Source organism: Macaca nemestrina, chromosome 2, assembly GCF_043159975.1.
Source record: "Macaca nemestrina isolate mMacNem1 chromosome 2, mMacNem.hap1, whole genome shotgun sequence".
Taxonomy (NCBI): Eukaryota; Metazoa; Chordata; class Mammalia; order Primates; family Cercopithecidae; genus Macaca; species Macaca nemestrina.
The window spans coordinates 110,099,706-110,126,481 of NC_092126.1; the positions used below are offsets into that span (position 1 = coordinate 110,099,706).

The window sequence follows — 26,776 nt, forward strand, 5'->3', positions numbered from 1 at the left end:
CTGCCCTTGGAGTCCAACCCATGGGCTTCTCATACCTAGGGGTGACAAAGGCCATTCTATTTATGCAGAATTTTCCTGTGTGACCAGGCAGCAGAAGTCCAGAGGGGTAGGGGCCACTCAGGGTCACACAAAGCAGCAGTTGCTGAAGACTGGGGGAAGTCCAGGCCTGGGCTCCGCCTGCCCTCCCCCTGACATGGAGCCACCACGAGCCTTTTATGGGCAGGCCTGGCTGCTGAGGGTTGGAATAACGTCTGACTCCACTGTCTCCAGACAGGGGACGGGGATAAAGGGTCAAAGTTTCACTATGGCTCTTTGGGGCAATGAAAGGCTATATTCTAGCCTCCTGTCAGAAATCAGCCAAAGTTAAGGAAAGCCTGACTCCCACAGTTATCCTAGAAAGAGCACCCACTTTCCAGCCCAGACAGCTGCACCCCAGCTGGGTCCTGGCAGCCCCAGCTTCAGCCTGGGCGGTATGTTCCAGGGCCCTCGATCATCTGACCCTAATATCACCCCTTCACACCCCCTCCACCTTCTGTGGGAGCCACCCCAAACCTTTGAATGGGGGCAGATCCTGGAGGCTCTGCAATTTTCAGTGTAAACTGCCTGGAGTTCCCCACCTCATCCTCATCTGGTTCACCTGTGGACTCCCATGACAGCAGGTCCAGGAAAGGCGGGGCCTCCGAGGCCGAGGAATAAGGAGGCATGGAAAAGAGTAATGTTTAATTGAGTACCTGATCTCCACCCTGACTCTCAGGGCTGTGAGAGCTGCACCCGCAGCAACCTGGGCACGGAGGCAAAGGGGGCCCACAAGTGAGGGAGGGCACACGGAGTCAGAGGGCAGCAAGGAGGCTGAGGGGCAGTGGGAGTGCCAGGAGCAGGGCCCTCGATGGGGCTGGCAGGGCCAGGGCCTGCCCGCTGAGGCAGTCCCAGATCCAGTTTTGGTAGGAGGCGATGTGTAGGTAGATGGGCGGGGCCTCGCTCTTCTGGCAGCCTGCGCCCCAGCTCACCAATCCCACCAGGTACCATGTGCCCTCCATGGAGCAGACCAAGGGCTCTCCAGTTAGCTCCTGCGAGAAGGGTTGGGGGAGTAAGGGTCAGGGAGGCCAGGTGAGGCCAGAGACATGACCCAGCTCCAGGACAGGCAGGATGTCCTCACACCACACCTCCACAGTCCCCCAGTGCCAACATAGGTGAGAAGTGCTCCAGACCCAGGAGACCTTCCTCAAAGAGTTTCATCCTACCTCTTAACACCCACCTTCCAGCTCCCCACGGACCCCCTACTCCTCCCACCTCTAACCGCCATCCCCGTTCCCAGCCCCCATCTGTTTCCTCCCAGTCTCCCCCCACATCCTCCATCCCCACACCCCTGAGTTCTGCCCATCCCTTTCCCTTCCCTTACCCATCCTCCACCCCTCCCTTCTCCCTCCCCAGATGCCTCTCCCCCAGGTGCCCCTGAAGGCGAGTGAGCAAGGAGAGGCCGCTCACATAGCAGAACTGCTCCCTGCGGGTGTCCTCCGCACATATCATCTGAGACTTGATGATCCGAACCAGACTGGGGATTTTGGTGAAGTTGTGGTAGAAGTTGTCACAATCCTTGTTGTTCAGGATGATAACTTCCTTCTCCTGAATTGTCCGGAACTGAGGCCACATACCTGTGGGACAGGGCCCCGTTTAGGCGCGGCCACTCACTGCTGCCCGCTGCCGCCAGCCTCGCCTCGTCCTCTCTCCACTCTTCCCCAGTCCCACCTTTTCTGCTTTAGCCATGCACCCCCACCCTCGTTCTAGCCCGTACCCATCTAGGGCCCTCAACACAGAGTCCCTGGAGCAGGCTGCCTCCAGCTCAGCCTTGCTGGGCCTGCTCTGGCTTCCTGCAGAGCCCAGGCCACTGGGACCCTTCACACTCCCTCCACCACACTCGGCCGCTTGGTTTTTGCCCCTCCTTCCGTCCTGAGGGCCTGCCAAGTCTCTCAGGGACCAAACCTTCCTTCTCTTCAAGCATCCCTTCCTCCACAGGCCTCTTCCCTGCTGAGCCATCCCAGACCCCTCCATGGAGCCCAGGCACTGCTTCCTCCTGCCTCTCTGACTAGTGTGTCCCTGTCCCTGGCTTAAGCTCCTGGGAGACAGGAGACAGGCCACAGCAGGATGACAAAGTCACCCCCAGGTCCTCCCACATGGGCTGAAGCCCCCGTGGGCTGTTTTGAGAGTAAGTTGGTTCCTTGAGGCCACAGGGAAGGACATCTCTCTTATGGGTTGGGGACCCCCTGAAGGAAGTGGACAGTTCTAGGGTCCCCTGGATGTCCCTGAGAGGACACACCTGCTCTCTGGGCCTTGCTCCTGAATTGGGACGACAAGGAGTTGAGGCCCACTGAGGGGAGTGGAAACTATGAGCTCCAGGTGCAGACCGCCCCGAGCCGGCCATGTGAGCCTTCTGGGCAGCATTTTACAGCACGGAAGACTGCTCCCCCCACCTCAGGTACTCTGCTGCAAGCTGCCGATGCCTGGGCAGCGGGTGTGGACTGTGAGGTATTACTTTGTGCCTCTCTGCCTTCAAGAAGTTCTGTTTACGTGCCCTGGCCTGGCTCAGGATTCAAAGGCAATCACGGTCCCCTGAGGCTAGAGCAGCAGTGAGGTGTTCCCTGTGAGATCCTCAAGGGAAGGGAGACCTCAGAGATGAGAGCCTGGCAGGAAGGTCCCGGGAGTGGCGGGCTCCCTGGGGAAGGCACCTCAGAAACTTCCATCTGTGGTGGCACCCTGGCCTGCAACCACGTCCTTTCTCACAGCACCCGCCCTGGTCTGGGGCTGCTTTGACTCACCATCAGCCTTGGAAAGTCCCCAGCCCGTCACAGTGCAGAGGGAATGGTCCTTCACCACATAGTCCGTGCCAGGCAGGCAGATGGGCCGCACGTACTTGCTGTACTTGAGTGCCTGCTTGAGCTTGAGGAGGCCGATGTCGTTGGCGTGGCCCACCCAGGACCAGAACCTCTGGGCCCGGTACTTGCTGTGCACGATGACCTGGAGCACCAGGACGTCGGAGGCGGTCTGCGTCATCTGGTCAATCCACGGACTGCCCACCCTCACTGAGTAGATAACATCACGCCTGGGGGGCCATGAAGGGAGGCCACGATCAGCTCCAGGCCCCCTGCCCCAGCCTCCGGCCCTAGGCCTTCCCCCACTCTGCTGCCCCCCGAGAAGATCCAGGCAGGGCCACCCACCCACTTCAAGCCCCCTGAGCCTACTCCTCACCACAGACGTGAACAGGGCCCTGCACACTCACTGTGTGATCCAGTCCTCACGACCCTTCACTTTATGGAGGGGGAAACTGAGGCTCAGAGAAGCCCAATGAAGCACTCAGGACTGCATAGCTAGGAGGCAGTGGAAGGGATGTGGACCCAGTTTTCTCTGGTTCCAAACTGTACTCTCAGTCTATAGCACGGACTCTTTCACCCCATGCTGTGCCCTGGAGGGGGCAATTCCACTCTTTCCAGCTCCATGGAATGCACCATGGCCTGGCTTTCTAGCTGCGCACCCTTGGGGTACCCCTTGGAGTCTGTATGTTGGCCCTTAGGCCTGGAACACACTTCACTGGTCAGTTCTCACAGCCAGCACTCCTGGCCCCAAAACATGAGAACACGTCCTCTTTTGTCCCCACACCAACCAGGCACGCTTGTGAGTATCTGTCTTCCTTTCTGTCTCCCCCACCAAGCTGGGAGGAATGATCTATCCCTCCTCTGCCCCCAGTGCCCAGGTCAGGGCCTTGCTCAAAGAAGTGTCAGAGACGGTTGATTGAAGGGAAGAAAGAGGATGTGTGTGCAAAGAGGGTGAAATGAAATAACTAGGAGCTTCTTCTCATGGAGAGAAGGCATGAGGCTAGACAAATGGCTTCTGAGCTTCCATTTCCCATCTGCGGAATGACTGCATGAGACTGAGAGGCCAGGCGAGGCGAGCAAAGGGTGGGACACTCAAAAGACTGGAGCCCTGAAGGAATTTTCAGGACTTAGCCTCCACCTGTTTGGAGCCCAGGTAAGGCAGGGGCTGGGATTGTGGGGCTCTGCAGAGTGCAGAGCTGCCACTACTGCCACTGCCACCAGAACAGCTGGCAGGGAGGAGGTGACTGGGCCCGCAGCAGCTCCAAATGCCTCTCCACCCACCCCGATTCGACCTCGACTTACCGGGTCAGGCAGTGGGCCACAGTCACCACCCACTGGGAGGCAATGATGGTGCCCGCACAGATGTGTGTGCCATTGGCCTGCACGCTGACCATCCAGGGCCACCGTCGAGCCATGGCTTCTGGGTCCCTGAGGGTGAGGTCCTGCTCGTAGGAAAAGCCACAGGCTGAGGAGGAAGGTGAGAGCTTGATGAGGGATGGATCTTTCCCTGTCCCTCCCCTTCCCCAGCCTGACCCCCTGCCTCTCCAACCACTGGCCTGCACCCATCCAGGGGTGCTCCCTTTTCACCTGTCACCATGGAATGATGCTGTCCACATGTGGACTAGGGTCTCATGCCTCAGAAGGGCCCAAGCACTGCCCAGATATCTCTCTCCCTGTTCCCGCAGCCCGGGCCCTAGAGCATCCCCAGCTGACCAGCCTAGTGCACCACTGGCCCTTCTGCCGTCCCCAACACACTCTTAGCTCTAATCAGATCCTTCACTAACCTGTTCCTATTTCCACCTGGTTCCACCCTCACCATGTCCCTTACTTTAGCCAAAGCAGAGCTCTCTCCCTCCTCTGGGAACCCCTTTCTGTGGTTCAGTGAGAGGAAAGTGGATGCCCCAACAGAAAAATGGGCATAGCCCAAGGAGGAAATCCCAGCAGCCAATGACCACAGAAGCTGCTCCGCCCTTAGTCTGCAAGGAAATGCAGACTGCTTCTCCTTCTTCTTCTTCTTTCCTCTTCTCTCTTCTTTCCTCTTCCTCCTCCTCTGATGAGGTCTTGTTCTGTCACCCAGGCTGGAGTGCAGTGGTATGATCATTGTTCGCTGTAACCTCAAACTCCTAGGCTCAAATGATCTTCCTACCTCAGCCTCCTGAACAGGTGGGACTACAGGCACACACCACCACACCCAGCTAATTTTTTTATTTTTTAATTTTTTGGAGAGATAGAGTCCCACTATGTTGCCCAGGCTGGTCTCAAACTCCTGACCTCAAGTGATCTTACTGCCTCAGCCTCCAAAAGCACTGGGATTACAGGCATGGCCCACTACCTCCAGTCTGGAAATGCAGATTTCAATCACAATGAGATTCTGCTCTGTACCACCTGCCTGGCAAAAACGCAACATCGGTGACAGCGAGTGTCAGTGAGGATTATCACCCAGAACGCCTACCCACGGCAGCGGGAGCGCTCATTGCTGCAGCCGCTTTGGAAAACAGTTTTTCTAGATTGAAGATGCACATATCCAACATCCCAGGAGTCCCACTCCTAGTGTTTTCCAAATGGATTCGTGGATTGTAAACGTAAGTGGGCCGTGACCAGCCTTTTTAAAGGATACCATAGGCAAGAAAATGTCAGCATGCACAGCACAGGGTACCGTAAGTCCTGTTTGGGCGACTTTCTGTGGCAGTTAAATGCTATGTGCTGAGTCCCAAAATAATAAGCCTTTCTTACGTGGGTCTCTGAAAGCCACTGGGCAAGAGAACATCTTACGTGTGCGCCTTGGAGACACCACAAGAAGGCTCACACAGCCTGGCCCTGAAAGCTGTGCTGGAGATCCTGGAAATCCCTGGCTGGGAGCCTGGGTCAGAGGCATGATGGGTCAGGGCCTGGAGCAGGGTGAGAGGCCACCTGCCCCACAGCCAGCTCAGACGGGGCGGGAACACACAGCGGGCCCCAGGCCCCTCTGAATTTCCAGCCCCCTACCTCAGCAGGAGGGGAGGCCCGTGAGGACAAGACACCCAGAGCTCTGGGCCTCCAGACAGGACCAGGCCTGGCCCACAGGTGTTTAGTGCTCAGCGAACACCTGTAGAAGGAGGCGCTCCTCTATCCTGCTCCCCCCGTCCCCCGTCCCTTCTGCTCCCCTAGCCCCAGTCAAGGTCCTTAAGACTCCTCTGTCACCCTCCTTGCCCCACGGAGTCTAGGGTACTCACAGTGGTATGGGTCGACTTTGCCTTCAGAAACTGGGGATTGGGTCGCTATGGTGGTCGAGGGCAGTGTCTGGGTGGTCGAGGGCAGGGTCTGGGTGGTCGAGGGCAGTGTCTGGGTGGTCGGGGCCTGCTGGGGAAGGCGAGGCCAGCCGGAAGGGCAGGTGGCCTTGGGGGCACAGCGGGTGCTCTGGTTGGCGGGATCGGCAGTGGACAGCGCCCCCGGGGCTTCCCCTGCGCCCCAGCAACCTGCGGAGGACGCCGAGAGGATTAGAGGTGGAAGGCGAGGGCCACGTTGGGCGGGTGGGGTAGGCATCGGGAAGGACTCACCCGCAGGCTTCAGCAGCAGCAGCAGCAGGAGGGAACCAGCGCGGGAGGGGGCAGACCTCCGGGGGCGCTGCCCGCAGGCCGGGCTCTGGAACCAGGGACCCATCCCAGGGTAGCAGCCGACTGCGTCTCTCCGGAAGGCACTCCCAGTGCCGCCCCCACGACGGCGCCCCCTGTTGACCGCATGCCGCGGCCTCTGGTGAGCTGGGTAGGGATGCTCCTAGTGCCCCGCCTGCGTGGCGCCCCCCAGGGGCCACCCGCCACGGCGCTCCTGGTGTCTGACCCGCAAGGGCGCCCCTAGTGACAGCCTTCCCTTATGCTTCCCGGGCTGGGTACGCCCCAGCTGACCTCCCTCCTTGGCCCCTCCCTCTCCTCACTCCGGGGGTCCAAGCAGTCTCCTGGAGTCCCTCAACTTAATCTCCGCAGATTCTCAGACCTCCTCACCCCTGCAGCCCATTGCCCTGGACTGGCTCATGGCGTTACCCCTCCCGCAGTGAGATGAAGACCAAACCTCAGGGGCTGGCATCCAGGATCTCCAAGTGACCCTACTTTCCCTCCAGCCCCTCCAGTGGGGCTTTGCCCAATGAACTGAAATCAAGCAGATAGATGTGTTTTAAATAACGATTCTGAAAAAGTGCTTCATTCTAAGTAACTACACCCCACCCCCACACCATTCAGCAGACGCCCTTGCCCCACAGATCCATCTGCTTAGGAAAGAGCGTAGGCGAAGGGTCCCTCTACAGAGGAACACTGGTGCTTACCATTGCGACACTGTGGGATGAGGAGGTCACTTTGCACGTTACAATTTGGGGAACACACTGATGGTTCAGTGACGCAGGAGGGTAATACATTTAAAAAGTCACGTGGGGGACTCAGAGCTGTTGGAAAATTCTAGCCTTATAGAAGATAAGGTGATCCAGCATTGTAGCATACCCCGGTCCCAGCTATTCTCAGCTACTCAGGAAGCTGAGGCAGGAGGATTACTTGAGCCCAGGAGTTCGAGTCCAGCCTGGGCAATATAGCACCCCCATCTCTACAAGAAAATAATTTTTTCTAAGATAAGGTGAAAGTTAAATCAGGCCAGGATATTCTAACATGTGTCAGGGCTTATGGTCTTGGGATACACCCTTGAGCTGGACACTCCATGCTCCAATATCTGAAAAGACAGTAAATCACACCCTTCAGGTGCCCTGAGAGATAGGGGAGGCTGATTGCTCTGCACCTGAGGACCACCAGGTCTGAACAGCCCCCCATTCCTCACACAGGGGCAGGGCTCTGTCCTCAGCCTGGCCACCTCCAGCCAGCCTTGCTCGCACTGCAGAGTCTAATGGAAGTCATCAAGGCAGCTCGGGAGCTCAAGGCGCAGTCACCTCACACATTCATCACCCAGGCAGGCACTCTGCCCTGTCCCCATATCACCTACCTCTGTCAGAGAGGGAGGAAGAATTGGTCAGGCTCTGTAGACCCATAGAAGGATATGAGGGGTTAGGAGAGGCTAGTGGGTTCTAGAACATGGTCCATGATTCTGGGTCTGGGTCTATGATCTGACCATGGTGAGTTACTTGGGAAGAGGCCAGGCCTTGCAGGAAGGCCTGAGGGAAAGTGTCTGTCACATACCCAGGGGAGGGTCATGGGGACCTGGGGATTGCTGGAGTGCTGGGATGACTAAGAAGGGGCTGCAGTCCCACATTTGGAAGAAGAGGGAGGGGAACAGTCTCCCAGGGTCACACAACAAGCACAAGACAGACATGGCATAAAGCTATCAGAGAAGGCTGAGCTTGAGAGAACAGCCAGGACTGCTTGGGGGTTAGGAAGGTTGTGAAGGGCTCTGACTGAAGTCAGGAAGAAAGATAATCACTTGAGTAGCTCAAAGTTCAAAAGCATCTTCATTGAACAACAGAAAGTAACAGTGGCTCTTAGACCCTCCCCCTCACTCTGCCCTGCCATCCTATGCAACCTCTCATTTCCACTTCTGAGGGTAGAACAGAGGGGAGGGAGAAGCAGCCTCCAGGAGGGACTGTCCTTGAAACACTGCTCACAGGAGCCACAGGGAGCCCAAGGAGCCCAGCAGAATGTAGCCAGTGAGGAAAACTGGGCACGGGAAGGCAGGGCCAGCCCTACTGATGAACCTCATGTCAGCGACCTCAGTACTGATCCATTGGGTGAAGTGGGCGGTGCTGGTGTAGATACCTGGGAAGTGGCGCCGGCCACAGCTAAAGCTCCAGCTCACCACTCCTATCTGAATCCAGGTCTTGTTCATTTGGCAGACAAGGGAGCTGCCAGAGTCAACCTGTAGAGAAAAGGAGGAAGGGCATAAGGATGGCAGCAGGAGGGCATCCCTGACCTGAGCCCGCCCTTCAGGATGAGCTCTGTGACACATAAGCTCTGCACCGGACCACACCAGCATCTGTCTTCATTTTCCTGCTAACTCTGACCCTAACTCCCCATCCCCTCCTCTGCCTTCCCCTTAAATCCTGGTGCGCCTCCAAGGCGTTGCCTTTGGTCTTTTTCTTTCCTGAAATCCTGCTTGCAAGTGAGCTGTTTGAAATGCAAACCCATTCTCCTCTTTTTGTGCAGACATGGGTTTACAGATAAGAATACTGTTTACAATGACATATATCAAAAGGTCATAGCTGTTATTTCTGCTGATGGTGGGTTTCTTATGGTTTTTTAAATCTTTCTTTACACTCTTCTGTAATGTTGGAAAATTTTATAAATCAGAAAAACCACTCAATTGTATTTATTTTTAAAACGTAATGAACACCAAGATTTACAGGACATAATCTAATGAAGAATGCAAAAGACACTTAAGGGAAAAAGTAACAAACTGGGCCTAAGAACATAAAAAAACCTACATCAGTGTACACATGTACTGTTGTTCAAAGCTGAGACAACTTAAAACAATGTGAAAATGTCAATTCTAAGCATTTGGCTTCCTGCAGTATGGAAGACAAGATACCCTAACCAACTTTATTGCTAAAGATACCTACAAATGTGAGGGGTTTTTTTAAATTATGATTTTAAATGCATGGGTAAGCTAGCAAGAAAATAAAGACTCTTCAGAGTCCAAAACCGAAATGAGGGTTAGAATATAGAGATGTCAGTAGAGCCCAGAAGACAGCTTTTGTCCCAAGGCCCTTTGTCAAATCCAGCAAAACTGAGCTTCAGTTTTCATAGCCTTGTTCATGGGTTCAGGAGACAAAGGACAAAAACCCAGGGCCTAACTAAGGGGAGGAGCCTCAGAGTAGATACCCTACGAAAAGTTATACCTTCAAAAAATGACCACACCCTCAGAGTGAGGGTGAACTGGAAACACTCTCGTATGAACTCACAACATGACTTCACACTGGGTGGTTCAAAAAATCTGAGCCAAGGATGGATGTGGTTTAAAGTGGTGCTAGGATATTCACAATAGCAAAGACATGGAATTAGCCTAAATACCCATCAATGATAGACTGGATAAAGAACATGTGGTACATATACACCATGGAATACTATGCAGCCATAAAAAAAAAAGAACACAATCATGTCCTTTGCAGGGACGTGGTTGGAGCTGGAGGCCATTATCCTTGGCAACCTAACGCAGGAACAGAAAACCAAACACCGCATATTCTCACTTATAAGTGGAGCTAAATGATAACTCATAAACACAAAGAAGGGAACAGACACTGGAGCCTACTTGACGGGGGAGGGTAATAGGAGGGAGAAGATCAAGAAAAACAACTAATAGGTACTAGACTCAAAACTTGGGTGATGAAATAATCTGCACACAAACCCTATGACACAAGTTTACCTGTGTAACAAACCTGCACTTGTACCCCTGAACTTAAAAGTTAAAAATAAGTAAATAAATAAAGTGATGCTGGGTTGGTCATACCTGCAGGCACCTGGCTGAAGCAAATGTGGATTCTGTCTGGAGGAACCTATCTTTCAAGCCACACCTTAGAGTAGTCCTACAATTAACACTCTAAGGAGCATGTCCTCGCTACTCAAAACATTGCACACCACACAAGGAAGTTGAGGCACCATGAGCAAATGTCAGCCAGCAAAATAAATGGGAGCAGGCAGAGCCTTTGAGGCTTGAGATACAGGAATGACCACGGGGATGCTTTAACATGCCTGTGAGGGCACACTTTCTTAGGTTTGCTGGTGGGTACATGGATGTTGCTAATGTTATTCTTTATTCTCCATATATGTTTTATAAATATCCTTTTGTCTATTCAATACAGAGTAAAAGCAATTAAAAATCATAACAATGTCAATTCTCCTTACATTAATCTCTCAAAGCAATTCCAATTAAAAAGCCAGCAGGGTTTTCTCAGGAACTTGACAATCTGATTCTAAAATTGATATTGAAGGATAATAGTCCTTAAATTCTAGGATGGTTTTGAGAAAGGAGAGAAAATTGGAGAGTCAGGTTGGGGGCAGATTTGACCTACCAGATAGTTACACATATTTTAAAGCTATAATTATAGAAATATAATTAAAGATGAGAAAGCTATAATTATAGAAATAGTGGGGTACTGGCATGGAAACAAAAAAATAGCCCAGTGGGGGCGGTGGAGAGCCTGTAACCTGATGCCTACCCAGGAGGACACTTGACACACTTTATACAAAGCATCATGTCTGCAGGAAATGAGGGCTCTGCAGTAGATGGTGGCAACATTGGCTCACCAGAAGGAGAAAGGAAGTTGTATCCTACTGTAACAAAACTTCAGAGGAATTAAAACTCTGAATGTGAAAAGTAAAAATGATAAAGCCAATTAAAATATATAGGACCAGCGCAGTGGCTCACACCTGTAATCCCAACACTCTGGGAGGCTAAGGTAGGAGGATCACTCGAGCCCAGGAGTTCAAGACCAGCCTGGTCAACATAGTGAGACTCTGTCTTCACAAAAATAAAATTAGCCAGGCATGGTGGCACATACCTTAGTCCCTGCTACTCTGGAGGCTAAGGTGGGAGGATCGCTTGAGCCCAGGATTTCCAGGCTGTAGTGAGCCATGATCATGCCACTGCCCTCCAGCCTGGACAACAGAGCCAGACCCTGTCTCTAAAATAAAAAATAAAACCAAAACCAAAATGCATATAGGACCATGTTTTTATGACTTGGGATGAAGCATATTTTTAAAAATAAGATTCAAAACCCACAAACCGCTGGGTGCAGTAGCTCACAGGGGTAATCCCACCGCTTTGGGAGGCTGGGGTGGGAGGACTGCTTGAGCCCAGGAGTTCAAGATCAGGCTAGGCAACATAGTGACACCCCATGACTACAAAAAATTTAAAAACTAGCTACTCAAGAGGCTGAGGTAGGAGGATCGCTTGAGCCCAGGTTGAGGCTGCAGTGAACCATATCACGCCACTGCACTCTAGCCTGGGTAACAGAGCAAGACTCTGTCTCAAAAAAAACAAAAAACAAAACTCACAAACCTGAAGAAATGTGTTAGGCTTGATTACACCAAAACTAAGGTTATCTGTTCAGTAAAGGATAGCAAATCTCACTGAAGATTGAGGAATTAAGATAGGGCTCTATCCAAAACCAACCAGAGGTCAATATTGAACATATCTAAGGAACTCTTGAAAATCACAAGCAGAGTGAGTTGCGGGGAGATGTGAGGCTTCCATGGCCTCACCATGGAGATTAGGCCAGGCCAGCTTCCTGATCTCCTGGCAGGGCAGGGAACCCCATCCTCAGGAGCACCAGAGATTGGGGGATGGGGGGCTCCTGAAGTGAAGTTTAAATTTAAATAAAAACTTTTAATGGGACAAGGCATTTCATAACTGAAAGTGACTAAAAATTATGAACTCTGCCCAAAATGACATTTGGGGAAGGAAGGACATAGGATATGTGGGGGCAATTATTTGAAAGAATAAAACCATTTAATGTGAATACCTTAACAAATTCAGATGCCTTAGTAAACAATTACAGGAGGAGATATGCAGCACAATATAATTTATACCAACTAAAACACACACAGCAACACTATGCATTCTTCAAAGACACAGATATCTTTAATTACACTTTATTATGATTATGATTATGATTATTTGAGATAGAGTCTTGCTCTGTCACACAGGCTGGAGTGCAGTGGCATGATCTCGGCTCACTGCAACCTCCACCTCCTGGGTTCAAGCGATTCTCCTGCCTCAGCCTCCCGAGTAACTGGGATTACAGCCACCTGCCACCACGCCCAGCTAATTTTTGTATTTTTAGTAGAGATGGGGTTTTGCCATGTTGGCCAAGCTGGTCTCAAACTCCTGACCTCAGGTGATCCACCCACCTTGGCCTCCCAAAGTGCTGGGATTACAGGTGTGAGCCACCGCGCCTGGCCTAATTACACATATTAGACAGATTTGAATTGATGTTCCTTTGCGGAGGAGCGCAAATGGAAGATGAAGGAGAAAATGAAGCCGGGGATAATCACACCAGCGTGAGGACCCTTGCCTGAGATAGGACTGATGGGACTGTAGGGGCCCACAGAAAGCAAGAACATGAGAGAAGAAGAGAGAGAGAGATCCACTGTAGGTAAGCATTCTCTCACCTCAGTGAAATAAAACCAGAGTTCAGAAACAAAATGTGAGTCACTCCATCAACAGAAAAAATAACTTTCAAAACGTTAAAGTAAAAACAAAATCTACAATTAGAATGTAGAGTAATGAGAACGTCACGTATTGCACAGGATGTGGGCCTAACCTGCACACAGATTGTCATGGTCTAAAGTACTTTTAATATCAAACAAGAGAGAATAAAAATAAATTATTTGTTATTATCATCAATTATCACTACACATTCAGCTCAAGACACTTGAAAAGCAATTAATAAAGACAAAAAGAAGACAGCTCATGTGTTACAAAGCAGAAAAACCATAGACTTGAGAAATAAAAATCAATAGCTTATTCTTAAAAAACAACAAGGCTGGGCACAGTGGCTCACGTCTGTAATCCCAGCACTTTGGGAGACTTAGGTAGGAGGATTACTTGAGCTCAGGAGTTCCAGACCAGCCTGGGCAAAACAGTGAAATCCTGTCTCTACAAAAAATTTTAAAAACTAGCTGGGCATAGTGGCACACGCCTGTAGTCCCAGCTTCTCAGGAGGCTGAGGCAGAAGGATCGTTTGAGGCCGTGAGTTCAAGGTAACAGTGAGCTACGATCACAGCACTGCACTCTAGCCTGGGCAACAGAGTGAGACCCTGTTTCAAACAAAACAACAATAAGAACAACAAAACAGATAAGCACTTTGTGACTCTTACCAAGAAAAACAGAAAGAGAAGGAAAAATGGAAACACTTCATGGTTTGAGTAGAAAAGAAACTAGAACACATCCAGGGAAAATATACTTTCTCAGAATCTCAAGACTGTTGACAATTTCCTCTTTGTGGATTTACACTCTGGATGAAACGACCTTTTTCTATGAAACAGAAATCATTTAAACAAATTTAAAGAGTGACAGAAAGCCCGACAAGTCCAATAACTATGGGCAAAACAACTTAAAATATTCCCCGAGAGCAACCACTCAAAGGAAAACGGGCCTGTGTGGTTTCATAGGCAACTGCTATCCAGCGTTCAAGGAGGAGATAATTTGTGTTATTTCAAATGTTCCAGAACATGAACAAATATTTTTCAAGTGAAGCATCGTCCTGATACTATCACTTGACAAAGGGGTGCCTTTCTCTACATACCTTAAAGTGGAGCCCAGTGTCACTGGAGGAAAAAGTAAAAAGGTTATGTGCATTGTGCTGTGTGGACTGTGCCACGTGGTACTATTTGTTCCCCGGGGCCCATACCTTTCTTAAACTCAGTGTTATCCATGTCTGGCCCAGAGCCCAGCATACGGTGTCTGTTGAATGAATAAATAAATGAAAGCATGCTCCACAAAAAGATATTAGGAATCTGAATCCAACAGATGAATGAAACAAAAGTACACCATAAGCAGGGAGGAATGATCTTGGAATGCAGGGCGCATGGACGCGAGGAATCTGTTCAGGGAACGGACTCGGCATCCTGAGAGCAGAGTCAGAAAACACATGTATAAAGGAGAACGTTCTTTCCTGAAATCAAATGCCATGGCCAAACAGAAAGGAATGACTCTCCCCTCAACAGATGACAGGCCAAATTGGCACCATGGCATGCTTCAGGGTAAAGTGTAAGAAGCACTTCCATGAATGTGGGCAGCAAGAGAAAACACAGCTATGACTCTAGGTTGTTTTGGGGAGAGAGGAGGACTCAAAACAATGAAAAAAGGAAAACACAAATAAAAGAGAAAGAGGTGAAATCATTACTAATTACAAGTCATATGAGCGTAGGCCTAGAAAGCCCAAGAGTCCACTAAAAATTCTTAGATATAATAAAAGAGTCAAGCAAGATGAACTCCCAGATGTCTTCAACAAGAGGAGGAGTCTGGAGGATGGAAATGAAGAAAGCGAAAATGCAGGAAGTCTCTGGCCCCCTGCTAAGGAGGCTGTAGACACTGATTAACTACGTGATAATTCAATTTTAAATATATATGTGGAAAATACGAGGTGACCAATAGCAGAAGGAAATGTACATACATAACTTCTAAACCGCTAGAGGATAAAAGTAGAGTGAAGAAAAAAAAATCAAACCAAAATGTAAGGTGAGGGAACAAAAAAAAAAAAAATCCCCAATCTTCTTGGTAAATAGATTAAAGAACAGTCTCTCAGATGTGTTGAAAAATAGTAGCAGCCAGCTTTGTGTTGTTTACAAGAGATACATCTAAAACTAAATGACACACTGTCTTGTGGGAAATAATAATTTTTCTGGAATGTGGTTCTGAACATTTGCAATTACACAAGAAAAAGAAATGAGGAAGACTTACAGGATTTTATTTTAGGAAAGAACACTCAGCTTTATAAATGTGTTTTCTGACCGTATGCTCTAACTCAATTTGCAGTCAGTTCCCTGAACAGATTCCTCATGCCATGCACATACACATTGGCAGGTGGTATGTCTGTGGCCCACTCAATTGAAGAGAATCAGCTAGGTCCAGGAAGGTTGCTTATTACAAAGTAAATACACAAAAATCTAAAATAAAAAACAGAAAATACAACAAAAGAAAATATACCAGGCTGGGCACAGTGGCTCATGCCTGTAATCCCAACACTTTGGGAGGCTGAGGAGGGCGGATTACCTGAGGTCAGGAGTTCGAGACCAGCCTGACCAACATGGTGGAACTCTGTCTCTATTAAAAATACCGAAAATTAGCTGGGCATGGTGGCACACATCTGTAATCCCAGGTACTCGGGAGACTGAGACAGGAGAGTCGCTTGAACCCGGGAGTCGGAGGTTGCGGTGAGCTGAGATCGTGCCACTGCACTGTAGCCTGGGGCCACAGAGCGAGATTCTGTCTGAAAATAATTAATTCATTAAATATATATATATATACACACCACTCACAATAAGGACATAATATATAATGTTTAGGAATAGACTCAGGAAGCAGCATGCAGTAACTACATGGAGAAAGCTACAAACTCCTGCTCTACAGACATAAAGAAATAGTGCAAAATAAAAAGTCTTTATTTCCCTAAAAGGATCTATTAATTTCCACCAAAACCCCCATGTGATTTTCTTTTTGACAACTTTATTCTAAAACTGTGGAAAGGAACGTGGGAGAACAGCAGGTAAATTCTTTAAAAGATGGAGAATGAAAGAGAACTTGCATTACCACATAAAAAAGAATTCTAAAGCTACAATAATTTTCAGAGTGGTGGTAGCATAGAGATGTAAATGGTAGGAAGACACCAAAATAGGGTGGGAATTTAGAATATGATAAAGGGAGCATTTCTGATTCATAGCAAAAAAAAAAAACAAGTATTCAACAAAATATTTTTATGTAACAGGCTACCCATTTGGAGAAAAATAATACTGAATTTCCTCTCTCAATCATCCAGGTGAAAAAAAATTTAAAGTATTTAAAGAAAAGAAATAGAAAATGATGAGTAAATAATTTAATAATCTTAGGATATGAAAGGTATTTTGTTGTTGTTGTTGTTGTTGTTGTTGTTGTTTGAGTCTTGCTCTGTCGCCCAGGCTGGAGTGCAGTGGCGTGATCTCAGCTCACTGCAAGCTCCGCCTCCCGGGTTCACGCCATTCTCCTGCCTCAGCCTCCTGAGTAGCTGCGACTACAGGCGTCAGCCAACACTCCCGGTTAATTTTTTTTTTTTTTTTTTTTTTGGTGTTTTTGGTAGAGACGGGGTTTCACCATGTTAGCCAGGATGGTCTCGGTCTCCCGACCTCGTGATCCGCCCACCTCGGCCTCCCAAAGTGCTGGGATTACAGGCGTGAGCCACTGCACCCGGCCAGGATAGGAAAAAAAAAAAAAAAAAACCCTAAAATCATGGAGGAAAATAATGATAGATATAAACACATAAAAATTTTACATAACCTTACGGGAAAAAAAAAAACCTACACCAGAAAAAAGGGTAAATGAGGTACAAATAGGGTAAAATATTGTAAAGCATTTTACAATCGGTTACAACTTCCAGTACCCAAAGTTTTGGGGTAAATTTGTATTCTGAAATAATTTAAGACTTTCAGAAAAGTTGCAAGTATAATATTTTACCCAGATTCACTAATTTTGATGTTTTACCATATGTTTTATGTTATGTCTCCAAATGTATATATACATATACATGTATATATAAATGCTTGTGAGCCATTAGAAATTAAGCTGAAAAAGGCATAATGCTCCTTTACCACTAGTTACTACAGAACAGAATATCCAGAGTTTTTATAAATCAACAAAAACAAAAGTAGTTTAATAGACGAACATGGGCAAAGGACATGGAAAAGTGTAAATGGTACACTAAAAGAAGCAAGCATTTTATTTGGACTTCCTTTGTTCTTTTAAAATTGATTTAGAAGGTGAGTTTTTTCCTTGACCCCGGGTAAAACCTTGGGCAGAACCTGAACATTTTGCCTACTGTGGTTCACGTAATCGCAATTGCCATGATTATACCAAGTGTCATATGAATGTCTCACTTCAGAAATCAGAATATTCATTTCCATGTAATAATCACAACGTTAGACTTGATTTAAAGTAAAACTTCTCCCCATTGGCATCAGGGCTTTGGCAAGTAGGAGGCTTCCCTCCCTCTAGCTTCCACTCCTCCTACCCTCATCTTACTAACCTGATCTTCCTAACCTGCCAGGGTAACAGCAGCAGAGTGAGGGTGAAAGAACTGTCTTAACCTCCCCACAACTCTCCCCTCCAGGCCACTGTGAGCTCCCTGAGCCTGGACGGATTTAGAGCTGACTGTCCCCTTCCCTTGAGGGGTACACATCAGGCTTTCTGAGTGATCCTGCAGGTACCACTCCCAGTAGACTTGCAGGGTGGAACAGGCACCTCCAGCCTGCTCATCCTTGTCCTGTTAAAGGGAGAAAGGTGAGCTCATAGATGCAGTTCTCTCCAGAGAAATTCTCCTCGCAAAATCACCTCCAACCCTACCCTCTGGACCCTTTGATACAGACATGTAGCCGAGTATCAGTCACACAACTCTCTTTGAATTCTGATACTATATTTTGATATCTTTATTGAAACTTCCTACTTACCCTATTACACAAGCAATTTACAGAATTTCTCAATGTCATAAAATTAAAACAAAAACATGATATAAGTTTTAGTCTACCAAAAGGACAAAAGTTAAAATAAAAATAATACTTAATTCTGGTGATGATGCAAGAAAAGTCATTTATCTACTGTTGGTGTTAATATAAATGGATTAAATCTTTGGGAGGCTAATTTGCAAATATCTATTGAAATTTTAAATATATATACAACTGATTTTGTAATTACACTTCTAAAAATTTATTGTAGATAAATGTTTGAACAAATGTGAAAAAGTATTCATTTTTTTTATTCTGGCATAGTAAAAAAAATATTGAAACAAGCTCAAATATCTGTCAATAGAAGAATGGTTAAGTAGATTGTGGCATAGCCATATGAGAAAATTATTATTCATCAGTTAAGGAAGATGGAACACATTTATATGTATAGACATAGAAAGGAGTCCAAGATATCTTTTAAGTAAAAATTTAAAAGTTGGAGAATAAAATTATGTAACAGTCCTTTATTAAAAATCAAAACCAGAGGCCGGCCGCAGTGGCTCACACCTGTAATCCCAGCACTTTTGGAGGCCGAGGTGGGTGGATCACCTGAGGTCAGGAGTTTGAGACCAGCCTGACCAACATGGTGAAACCCTATCTCTACTAAAAATACAAATTAGCTGGGCTTGGTGGCGCATGCCTGTAATCCAAGCTACTTGGGAGGCTGAGGCAGGAGAATCACTTGAACCCGGGAGGTGGAAGTGCAGTGAGCCAAGATCACGCCATTGCACTCCATCCTGGGCAACAAAGGCAAAACTCAGTCTCAAAAAAAAGAAAAAAAAATCAAAACCAAAAAAAAAAAAAGCTAATGTAGAATTTTATATGTATAGAAAGAAGTGTTAGGAATATAAACCAAACAACTTAGTGTAGAAATTCCTAGGTAATTTGGCCGGGCGCGGTGGCTCAAGCCTGTAATCCCAGCACTTTGGGAGGCCGAGACGGGCGGATCACGAGGTCAGAAGATCGAGACCATCCTGGCTAACACGGTGAAACTCCGTCTCTACTAAAAAATACAAAAAACTAGCTGGGCGAGGTGGCGGGCGCCTGTAGTCCCAGCTACTCGGGAGGCTGAGGCAGGAGAATGGCGTGAACCCGGGAGGCGGAGCTTGCAGTGAGCTGAGATCCGGCCACTGCACTCCAGCCTGGGCGACAGAGCAAGACTCCGTCTCAAAAAAAAAAAAAAAAAAAAAAAAAGAAATTCCTAGGTAATTTGATTATAGGAAAGTCTCATTTTCTAATTTTGCACGTATGTATTACTTTTTAAACAAAATCTTATAGCATTTTTTTCAAAATCACAGAACATATTTTAAAATAAACTAGTGATGATGGAATCACAACAGTGAAAATTTAAGAAATGAATACAAAGTTCAAATCAAAAGTGATTTTACGATCTTAAATGCTTTCAACACAAAACTAGAAAGAGTAAACCTTCTCAGCATATTCCATATAATTGATACCACTTTAGAACTAATTTTAAGACAAGGAAACTGAGGTGGAAATCAATAACAAAAAACCATGCACAGGTCAAAATAAAATCAAAATAGAAATTTTATAAAATATTGTGGCATGAAACTAAAGCCATATTCAGAGGGAAATATGTAGCCTCAAAAATTTGTATTGAGAAGGAAGAACAAAAATAAATTATGTAAGTGTCCAACTGAAAAAAACTACCCCTTGTGTTTACACAACCTTGATATATGAGAGAGGTAGGGACAGCTAGTGCAGGAAATGACTTTTTCAGTAAATAGGATTAGGAAAATTGGTAGTCCACATGAGAAGATAAATAAAAATAGATTCCTATGTTACACCATTCCTAAAATGAATGCCACATGGTTTCAATACATGAGAACCAAAATTTCCAAATTCTGAGGAAAAAAATATAGGAGAATGTCTTTATGACCTTGGGAAAAGGAATGATTAAATAAGACACAAAAAGCATAAATCAGAGACATGACATATTTGACTAAAATAAAACCTAAATTGCTGTTCAGCAAAGGACAGTACAAACAAAATAAAAAGATAAATGGAAAACTGGGAGAAGATTTTGCAGTATACACAATGAACACAGAATTGTATCCAGAATATTAAAAAATAAAAAAATGAAAAAGGCAAACAATAGTAAAATGTCCAAAGTATATGAATAAGTGATTCATAGAAGAGGAATCACAAATAGTGAATAAGCATAAGAACTGCACAACCACATTAGTAACTGGGGACATGCACACTACAACCGCAACAGGTACTATTTCCCATCCATCGGAATGGAAAACATTTTATAGTCTGACAGTACCAAACGCTGGCAAGAAATGGAGCAACGAACTCTCAAATACTGTTGTTAGAATATAAATTAATACAGGCCGGGCGCGGTGGCTCAAGCCTGTAATCCCAGCACTTTGGGAGGCCGAGGCGGGTGGATCACGAGGTCAGCAGATCGAGACCATCCTGGCTAACATGGTGAAACCCCGTCTCTACTAAAAATACAAAAAAAAACTAGCCGGGCGTGGTGGCGGGCGCCTGTAGTCCCAGCTACTCGGAGGCTGAGGCGGGAGAATGGCGTGAACCCGGGAGGCGGAGCTTGCAGTGAGCCGAGATCGCGCCACTGCACTCCAGCCTGGGCGACACAGCAAGACTCCGTCTCAAAAAAAAAAAAAAAAAAAAGAATATAAATTAATACAATCACTTTGGAAAACAATTTGACCATGACTATTAAAGATAAAGGTAAATACAGCCTATGACCTAGCACTCCTGCGCAGATACATCTTGCTGAGAAATTGTGGAACATGTACATAGAGAGATGTGTGTGAGAATACTTAGAGCAGCAGCAGAGTTTGTGATATGAAAAAATTGGAAACTCCCTCAATGTTAATAAACAAGAGCTTGGGTAAATTGTGGCATGCTCACAAAAGAGAATATTGTAGAGCAGTTAATGCATAAAACCTGCATGTATCCATATGAATAAATCTCAAAACCAATGTTGAATAGAAGGTGCAAGTGGCAGGTGGCAGAAGTCTTCATTCTATGCTTGCAGAATGAATGTCACTTATGCAAAACAGGTTCTGCCCACACATGACCCACATCTGGGCACGTAGCTGATGCTCAGAAGTGGTAAACTAACCTGAGAAGGACTGCCATCGCTACCTTCATTGTGGACAGGGACAAGAGTATTTCACCCTTATTTTACAGGCTAAATGGAAGGCCAGGGGAAGGAGATTTTCTTTTCTTTTGTTATTTTACTTTAAGTTTCAGATACATGTGCAGAACATGCAAGTTTGTTATATAGGTATAGTGTGCCATGGTGGTTTGCTGCACCCATCAACCAATGATCTAGGTTTTAAGCCCCACATGCATTAGGTATCTGTCCTAATGCTATCCCTCCCCATGTCCCCGACCCCCAACAGGCCGGGGTGTGTGTTGTTCCCCTCCCTGTGTCCATGTGTTCTCATTGTGCAACTCCCACTTATGAGTGAGAACATGCAGTGGTTAGGTTTCTGTTCCCGTGTTAGTTTGCTGAAGATGATGACTTCCAGCTTCATCCATGTGCCTGCAAAGGACATAATCTCATTCTTTTTATGGCTGCATAGTATTCCATGGTGTATATGTACTACATTTTCTTTATCCAGTCTATCATTGATGGCTATTTGGGTTGGTTCTATGTCTTTGCTATTGTAAATAGTGCTGCAATAAACATACGTGTGCATGTGTTTTTTTGTTTTGTTTTTTGTTTTGTTTTTTGTTTGTTTTTTGTTTTGAGACAGAGTCTCACTCTGTCACCCAGGTTGGAGTGCAGTAGCACAATCTCGGCTCACTGCAACCTCCACCTCCTGAGTTCAAGCAATTCTCCTGCCTCAGCCTCCCAAGTAGCTGGGACGACAGATGTGCGCCACCATGCCCAGCTAATTTTTGTATTTTTAGTAGAGACAAGGTTTCACCATGTTGGCCAGGCTGGTCTCCATCTCTTGACCTCGTGATCTGTCTACCTCGGCCTCCCAGGCATGTTTCTTTATAGCAGAATGATTTTTATTACTTTGGGTATATACCCAGTAATGGGATTGCTGGATCAAATGGTATTTAAAAAGTCAAGAAACAGTAGATACTGGCGAGGCTGTGCAGAAATAGGAACACTTTTACACTGTTGGTGGGAATGTAAATTAGTTCAGCCATTGTGGAAGACATTGTGGTGATGCCTCAAGGATCTAGAACCAGAAGATTTTCATAAGGGGTCCCAGTGCCATGTGAAAAGAAAATGCATGACTCATGAAAGCCTTCTCCTGCCCCACTCCACACGCTCCGCACCTGACAAGTGTCCAAGCCCCATTCAGAGCGGGCACACAGCACATCATTCCCGATGAAGCTCTTCTTGTCCTTCAAGAAGAGGAATTGGTACCGCTGTCTGCAGATGTCATTGTTCACGATCCTCACAGCCACCTCGTGAAGACTGTAGGGAGTACTTGGGGTCACTGAGGAAACAGAGAGCCAGCCTTGTCATCCCCTCAGCTTTTCGGCACATCTCCATCACAGTTGTCCATATTTGCTAAGGTAGGAGGGAGGGCCATTTCCTGGGATGGTGATTGATAAAGGCCCCAGCCCACAGTCTAACTTTTGAAAAAGCCCAGCTCATTAAAAAAGACTACACAAGGCCGGGCGCGGTGGCTCAGCGCCTGTAATCCCAGCACTTTGGGAGGCCGAGGCAGGCGGATCATGAGGTCAGGAGATCGAGACCATCCTGGCTAACACGGTGAAACTCTGTCTCTACTAAAAATACAAAAAAAATTAGCCAGCCGTGGTGGCACATGCCTGTAGTCCCAGCTACTCAGGAGGCTGAGGCAGAGAATGGCATGAACCTGGGAGGCGGAGCTTGCAGTGAGCCAAGATCGCGCTACTGCACTCCACACTCCAGCCTGGGTGACAGAGCGAGACTCCGTCTCAAAAAAATAAATAAATAAAATAAAAAAATAAAAAAGACTACACAAAAGTGTCCCAGGGGGCTTGGAGTGATATCCAGGCACCAAAGGACAAGAGGGGATTTCTCCAGTAATTCAGGTTCTATGAGGGTGAAGAGCTGAGCTCTGCCTCATGGCCACCGGCAAGATGCCAAGACCCTAGAGTCCCAAGATGGCACCTCCTGGAAAGGAGGCCCCCACAAAGCCTCCCAGATTCTAGGACCCAAGGAGAGCACCGACAGGGGCCAGACCTCCAGGAATTTGGGGGTACCTCAGGAAAACCAGCAAACAAGATGGATAGAGAAGCCTCAATACCTCAGTATGTCCTGAGATCATGGCCCTCATGCCATTAATGGGAACTCCATTAATAACCAAGAATTCACTTCCTGCAATGCTGCAGGGTAAGCACTTGGCATTTCATTTAACTTAACTTTGGGAACTGAGGTCCATGCAGGCCACATGCTTCTTTTACACTGGAGCACTGGGTCTATCTTTGTATCAAGAGGTCGGGAAATGTTTGCTGTCTGAGTGAATGAGTGAATAAAGGAATGAATGAAGGAGCCCGCTGTGTTCTGAAGAGGCTAGTGTCTTGTAACCTCTGCTGGCCTTCACTCACCTTTTTTCCCTGTAGTTCCCCAGCCAATTACCCAGCACATGCTTCCAATGGATGGCTTGAATTTGATGTTAGGGAGGCAGACGGGCTGGACGAGGGGGGTCCATGGGATGGAGTTTCTGAGCTTTAGGAGGGCAATGTCCTGAGACACAAGATTGCTGAAATCCTTATGAATCGTCATGCGAATGAGCGGGAGTTGAGTGCCGTTTTCTGGGAGGTGGTGGACTCCCACCATCACGGTGTACAGGTTGGGGTCCTTGGATCTGCAGGACCATGGGTAGGAGGCAGGTCGCCAATGGTAAGGCCATAAGTAAGGGAGGAGACGGGCCCTGAGCTCAGGACCACCCAGCCAGGCCCCCTGCTCCCAGATCCCTAGATTCACCAGGGACCCCCGAGGCCAGAAAGCAAAGTCCCCAGGCCCCACTGACTGACCTCTGCAAGCAGTGCGCAGCCGTGAGGATCCACTGGTGGTGGATGAGGGAGCCACTGCAGATGTACGTGCCCAGGAACAGGATGCTCACCTGCCATGGCCACTTGCCTACCTCTACCAGCTTCCCCTTCACCACCCTGCAGGACACGTTGGTCTGACCGCAGGCCCGGAGCCAGGGCCCTGAGGAAAGAGGATCTCAGGCAGCAAAGGGCAGCCCTCACACCCCTGGACACAGCAGATTTGAGACAGAGAGAGCCGCCTTCCAGCCCTGTCGTAAGCAGCTACTGCCACATGCACATGTGGGAAGGGGCTTTCTCCACTGCCTCAAAACTGGCAACCAGCCAGGCACAGTGGCTCACACCTATAATCCCCATGGCTCTGACCCATGGCCACCTGCAAGGTGCCAAAACCCTAGAGCCCCAAGATGGCACCCCCTGGAAAGCAGGCCCCCACAAAGCCTCCCAGATTCTAGGACCCAAGGAGAGCACAAACAAGGGCCAGACCTTCAGGAATTTGGGGGTACCTCAGGATAACCAGCAAACCAGATGGATAGAGAAGCACTTTGGGAGGCCAAGGTGGGTGGATCACTTGAGGTCAGGAGTTCAAGACCAGCCTGGCCAATATGATGAAACCCCATCTCTACTAAAACTACAAAAATTAGCCTGGCATGGTGGCACATGCCTGTAATCCCAGCTACTAGGGAGGCTGAGGCAGAAGAATCACTTGAACCTGGGAGGTGGAGGTTGCAGTGAGCCGAGATCATGCCACTGCACTCCAGCCTGGGTGACAGAGCCAGACTCCATCTCAAAAAAAAAAAAAAAATGGGGGGGGCAACCAAAGGCCAGGGTCAGCAGGAGGTACCCCATATTCTAGAGTTCCCAAACAATGAGGATGAGACAACTCCTCCTGGGCTTATTATAAGCCATCAGCCAGGACTCATCCCTGCCCATAGTTTACCCAGATGGTTGGGGGAGAGAAACAGAAGAGAGAATCACTGCAGGGGTGAGCTGCCAGCCCGGGGATTGGTGATGGGGCACTAGTTGGCCAGGCTGCCTGTCCCCAGTGAACAGTAATGTCATACTGCACTGCTCCAGGGGCCACCCATGTGACCGTGTGAGGAAGTGAGTAGAGATGCGTGTCCATTCCCTCCTTGACTCTCACTGGCCCCAGCAGCAGGGGTGAGAAGAGAGCAGGCTGCACTGAACCAGGTGTGAGATGGAGATTTTAAATGGGCCCAGTCTGGATTGGTACAAGTACTTACTAACTAAACATCACAAAGGACAAGAAAGGGAGAAAGTCACACCAGTAATCACAGAGCTTTGGAAAGCCCAGGAGGGAGGATGGCTTGAGGCCAGGAGTTCAAGTCCAGCCTAAGTAACACAGTGAGATCTTGTTTCTACAAAAGCAAAATTAATCAGGTGCGATGGTGCACACCTGTAGTCCCAGCTACTCAGGAGACTGAGGCAGGAGGATCACTTGAGCCCAGGAGTTCAAGGCTACAGTGAACTAGGATTGCACCCTCCATTCCAGCCTGGGTGACAAAGCAAGACCCTGTCTCTAAAAAAATTTTAATTTCTTTTTTAATATGGAATGCTTCACGAATTTGCATGTCATCCTCTTTTCACCCCCAAAGAGTCTATTGAACACAGTATTGAATTCTGGCTGCAGCACTCACAAACCACTGAAGCTCTATAAGCCTCAATTTCCCACTGTGAAATGGGATGCTGATGAAGCTCGCCTCCCAGGGTGTTGTGACCTCACTCAGTCTCAGCTGGGCTGATACAGACTGGGCACTAAGCCTCACTTCCTCATCATTTCAAGATGGAGTCTCCTATGACTGTGCCTCCCAAACAAACTCAATCGTTCCATGGATGTTAGTGTTAGTCTGTTTCTTTTTTTTTTTTTTTTTTTTTTTGAGATGGAGTCTCACTTTGTCACCCAGGTTGGAGTGCAGTAGTGTGATTTCAGCTCACTGCAACTTCCACTTCCCAGGTTCAAGCTGTTCTTATGCCTCAGCCTCCTGAGTAGCTGGGATTACAGATGTGCACCACCATGCCCAGGTAATTTTTGTACTTTTAGTAGAGGCAGGGTTTTGCCATGTTGGCCAGGCTAGTCTCAAACTCCTGGCCTCAAGTGATCCACCCTCCTTGGCCTCCCACAGTGCTGGGATTACAGGCATGAGCCACTGCGCCCACTGTGTTCCCCCATTTTTAATAAGGCTCTTCCCTCCTGTGTTCATGGTCACCCTGGAAAATGGAACTGCCCTGACACCGTTTGGATTCTCAGTCTGCTGAAGATGTACTACCCACCAGGACATGGACACACCAAGGCCCTTCAGGCATGAGGACAGCCCGACACAGGCTCCCAGCAAACCCTCCAGCCTCTGTCCCATGTCCCTGAAGCTTACCTTCAATATATGGCTGATTCTCTAATCTGGCAGAAGAAAGTGGAGCTGTAAGGCCTTGAAGATACCCCGGCCCACAGGCCATGGCAAGCTGGTACCTACTCCTCAATGCTCCTTCTAATGGGATGTGGAGGCAGAGGGGGTGTGGCACCTCCACTGTGCCAAGATTCTAGAACTCATGGATTGTGTGTTTATGACTGTGGGGAGTAGGCATCTGCCCCAGGGTTGGGGACCTACCTGGCTGTGGCAGTCACAGGACTCTGAGAAGGAGGCAGTGTGGTCATGGCAAGGCCCTGCCAGGGCCACAAGGTGATGCTGCTGTCAGGAACCTCCCTGGAGCGGTACTCCTGGTGCTCGGCCCATGACA

General features: G+C 47.9%; 2 protein-coding genes across 2 annotated transcripts; both read right to left on the reverse strand.

The window, feature by feature from the left end:
* Positions 1-705: 705 nt before the first annotated feature.
* Positions 706-7,390, reverse strand: LOC105480370 (serine protease 50). The gene is made up of 6 exons (XM_011739085.3): positions 6,404-7,390; positions 6,080-6,322; positions 4,170-4,332; positions 2,814-3,097; positions 1,486-1,652; positions 706-1,067 (listed from the first exon to the last, which is right to left on the reverse strand). Exons 1-6 carry the CDS (start codon positions 6,504-6,506, stop codon positions 831-833), a joined length of 1,197 nt encoding a protein of 398 aa, XP_011737387.2. The 5' UTR covers positions 6,507-7,390; the 3' UTR covers positions 706-830.
* An 877-nt stretch (positions 7,391-8,267) lies between these two features.
* Positions 8,268-26,567, reverse strand: PRSS46P (serine protease 46). The gene is made up of 5 exons (XM_011739082.3): positions 26,413-26,567; positions 24,008-24,185; positions 23,579-23,838; positions 22,316-22,479; positions 8,268-8,690 (listed from the first exon to the last, which is right to left on the reverse strand). Exons 1-5 carry the CDS (start codon positions 26,492-26,494, stop codon positions 8,436-8,438), a joined length of 939 nt encoding a protein of 312 aa, XP_011737384.1. The 5' UTR covers positions 26,495-26,567; the 3' UTR covers positions 8,268-8,435.
* Between the last annotated feature and the right edge of the window lie 209 nt (positions 26,568-26,776).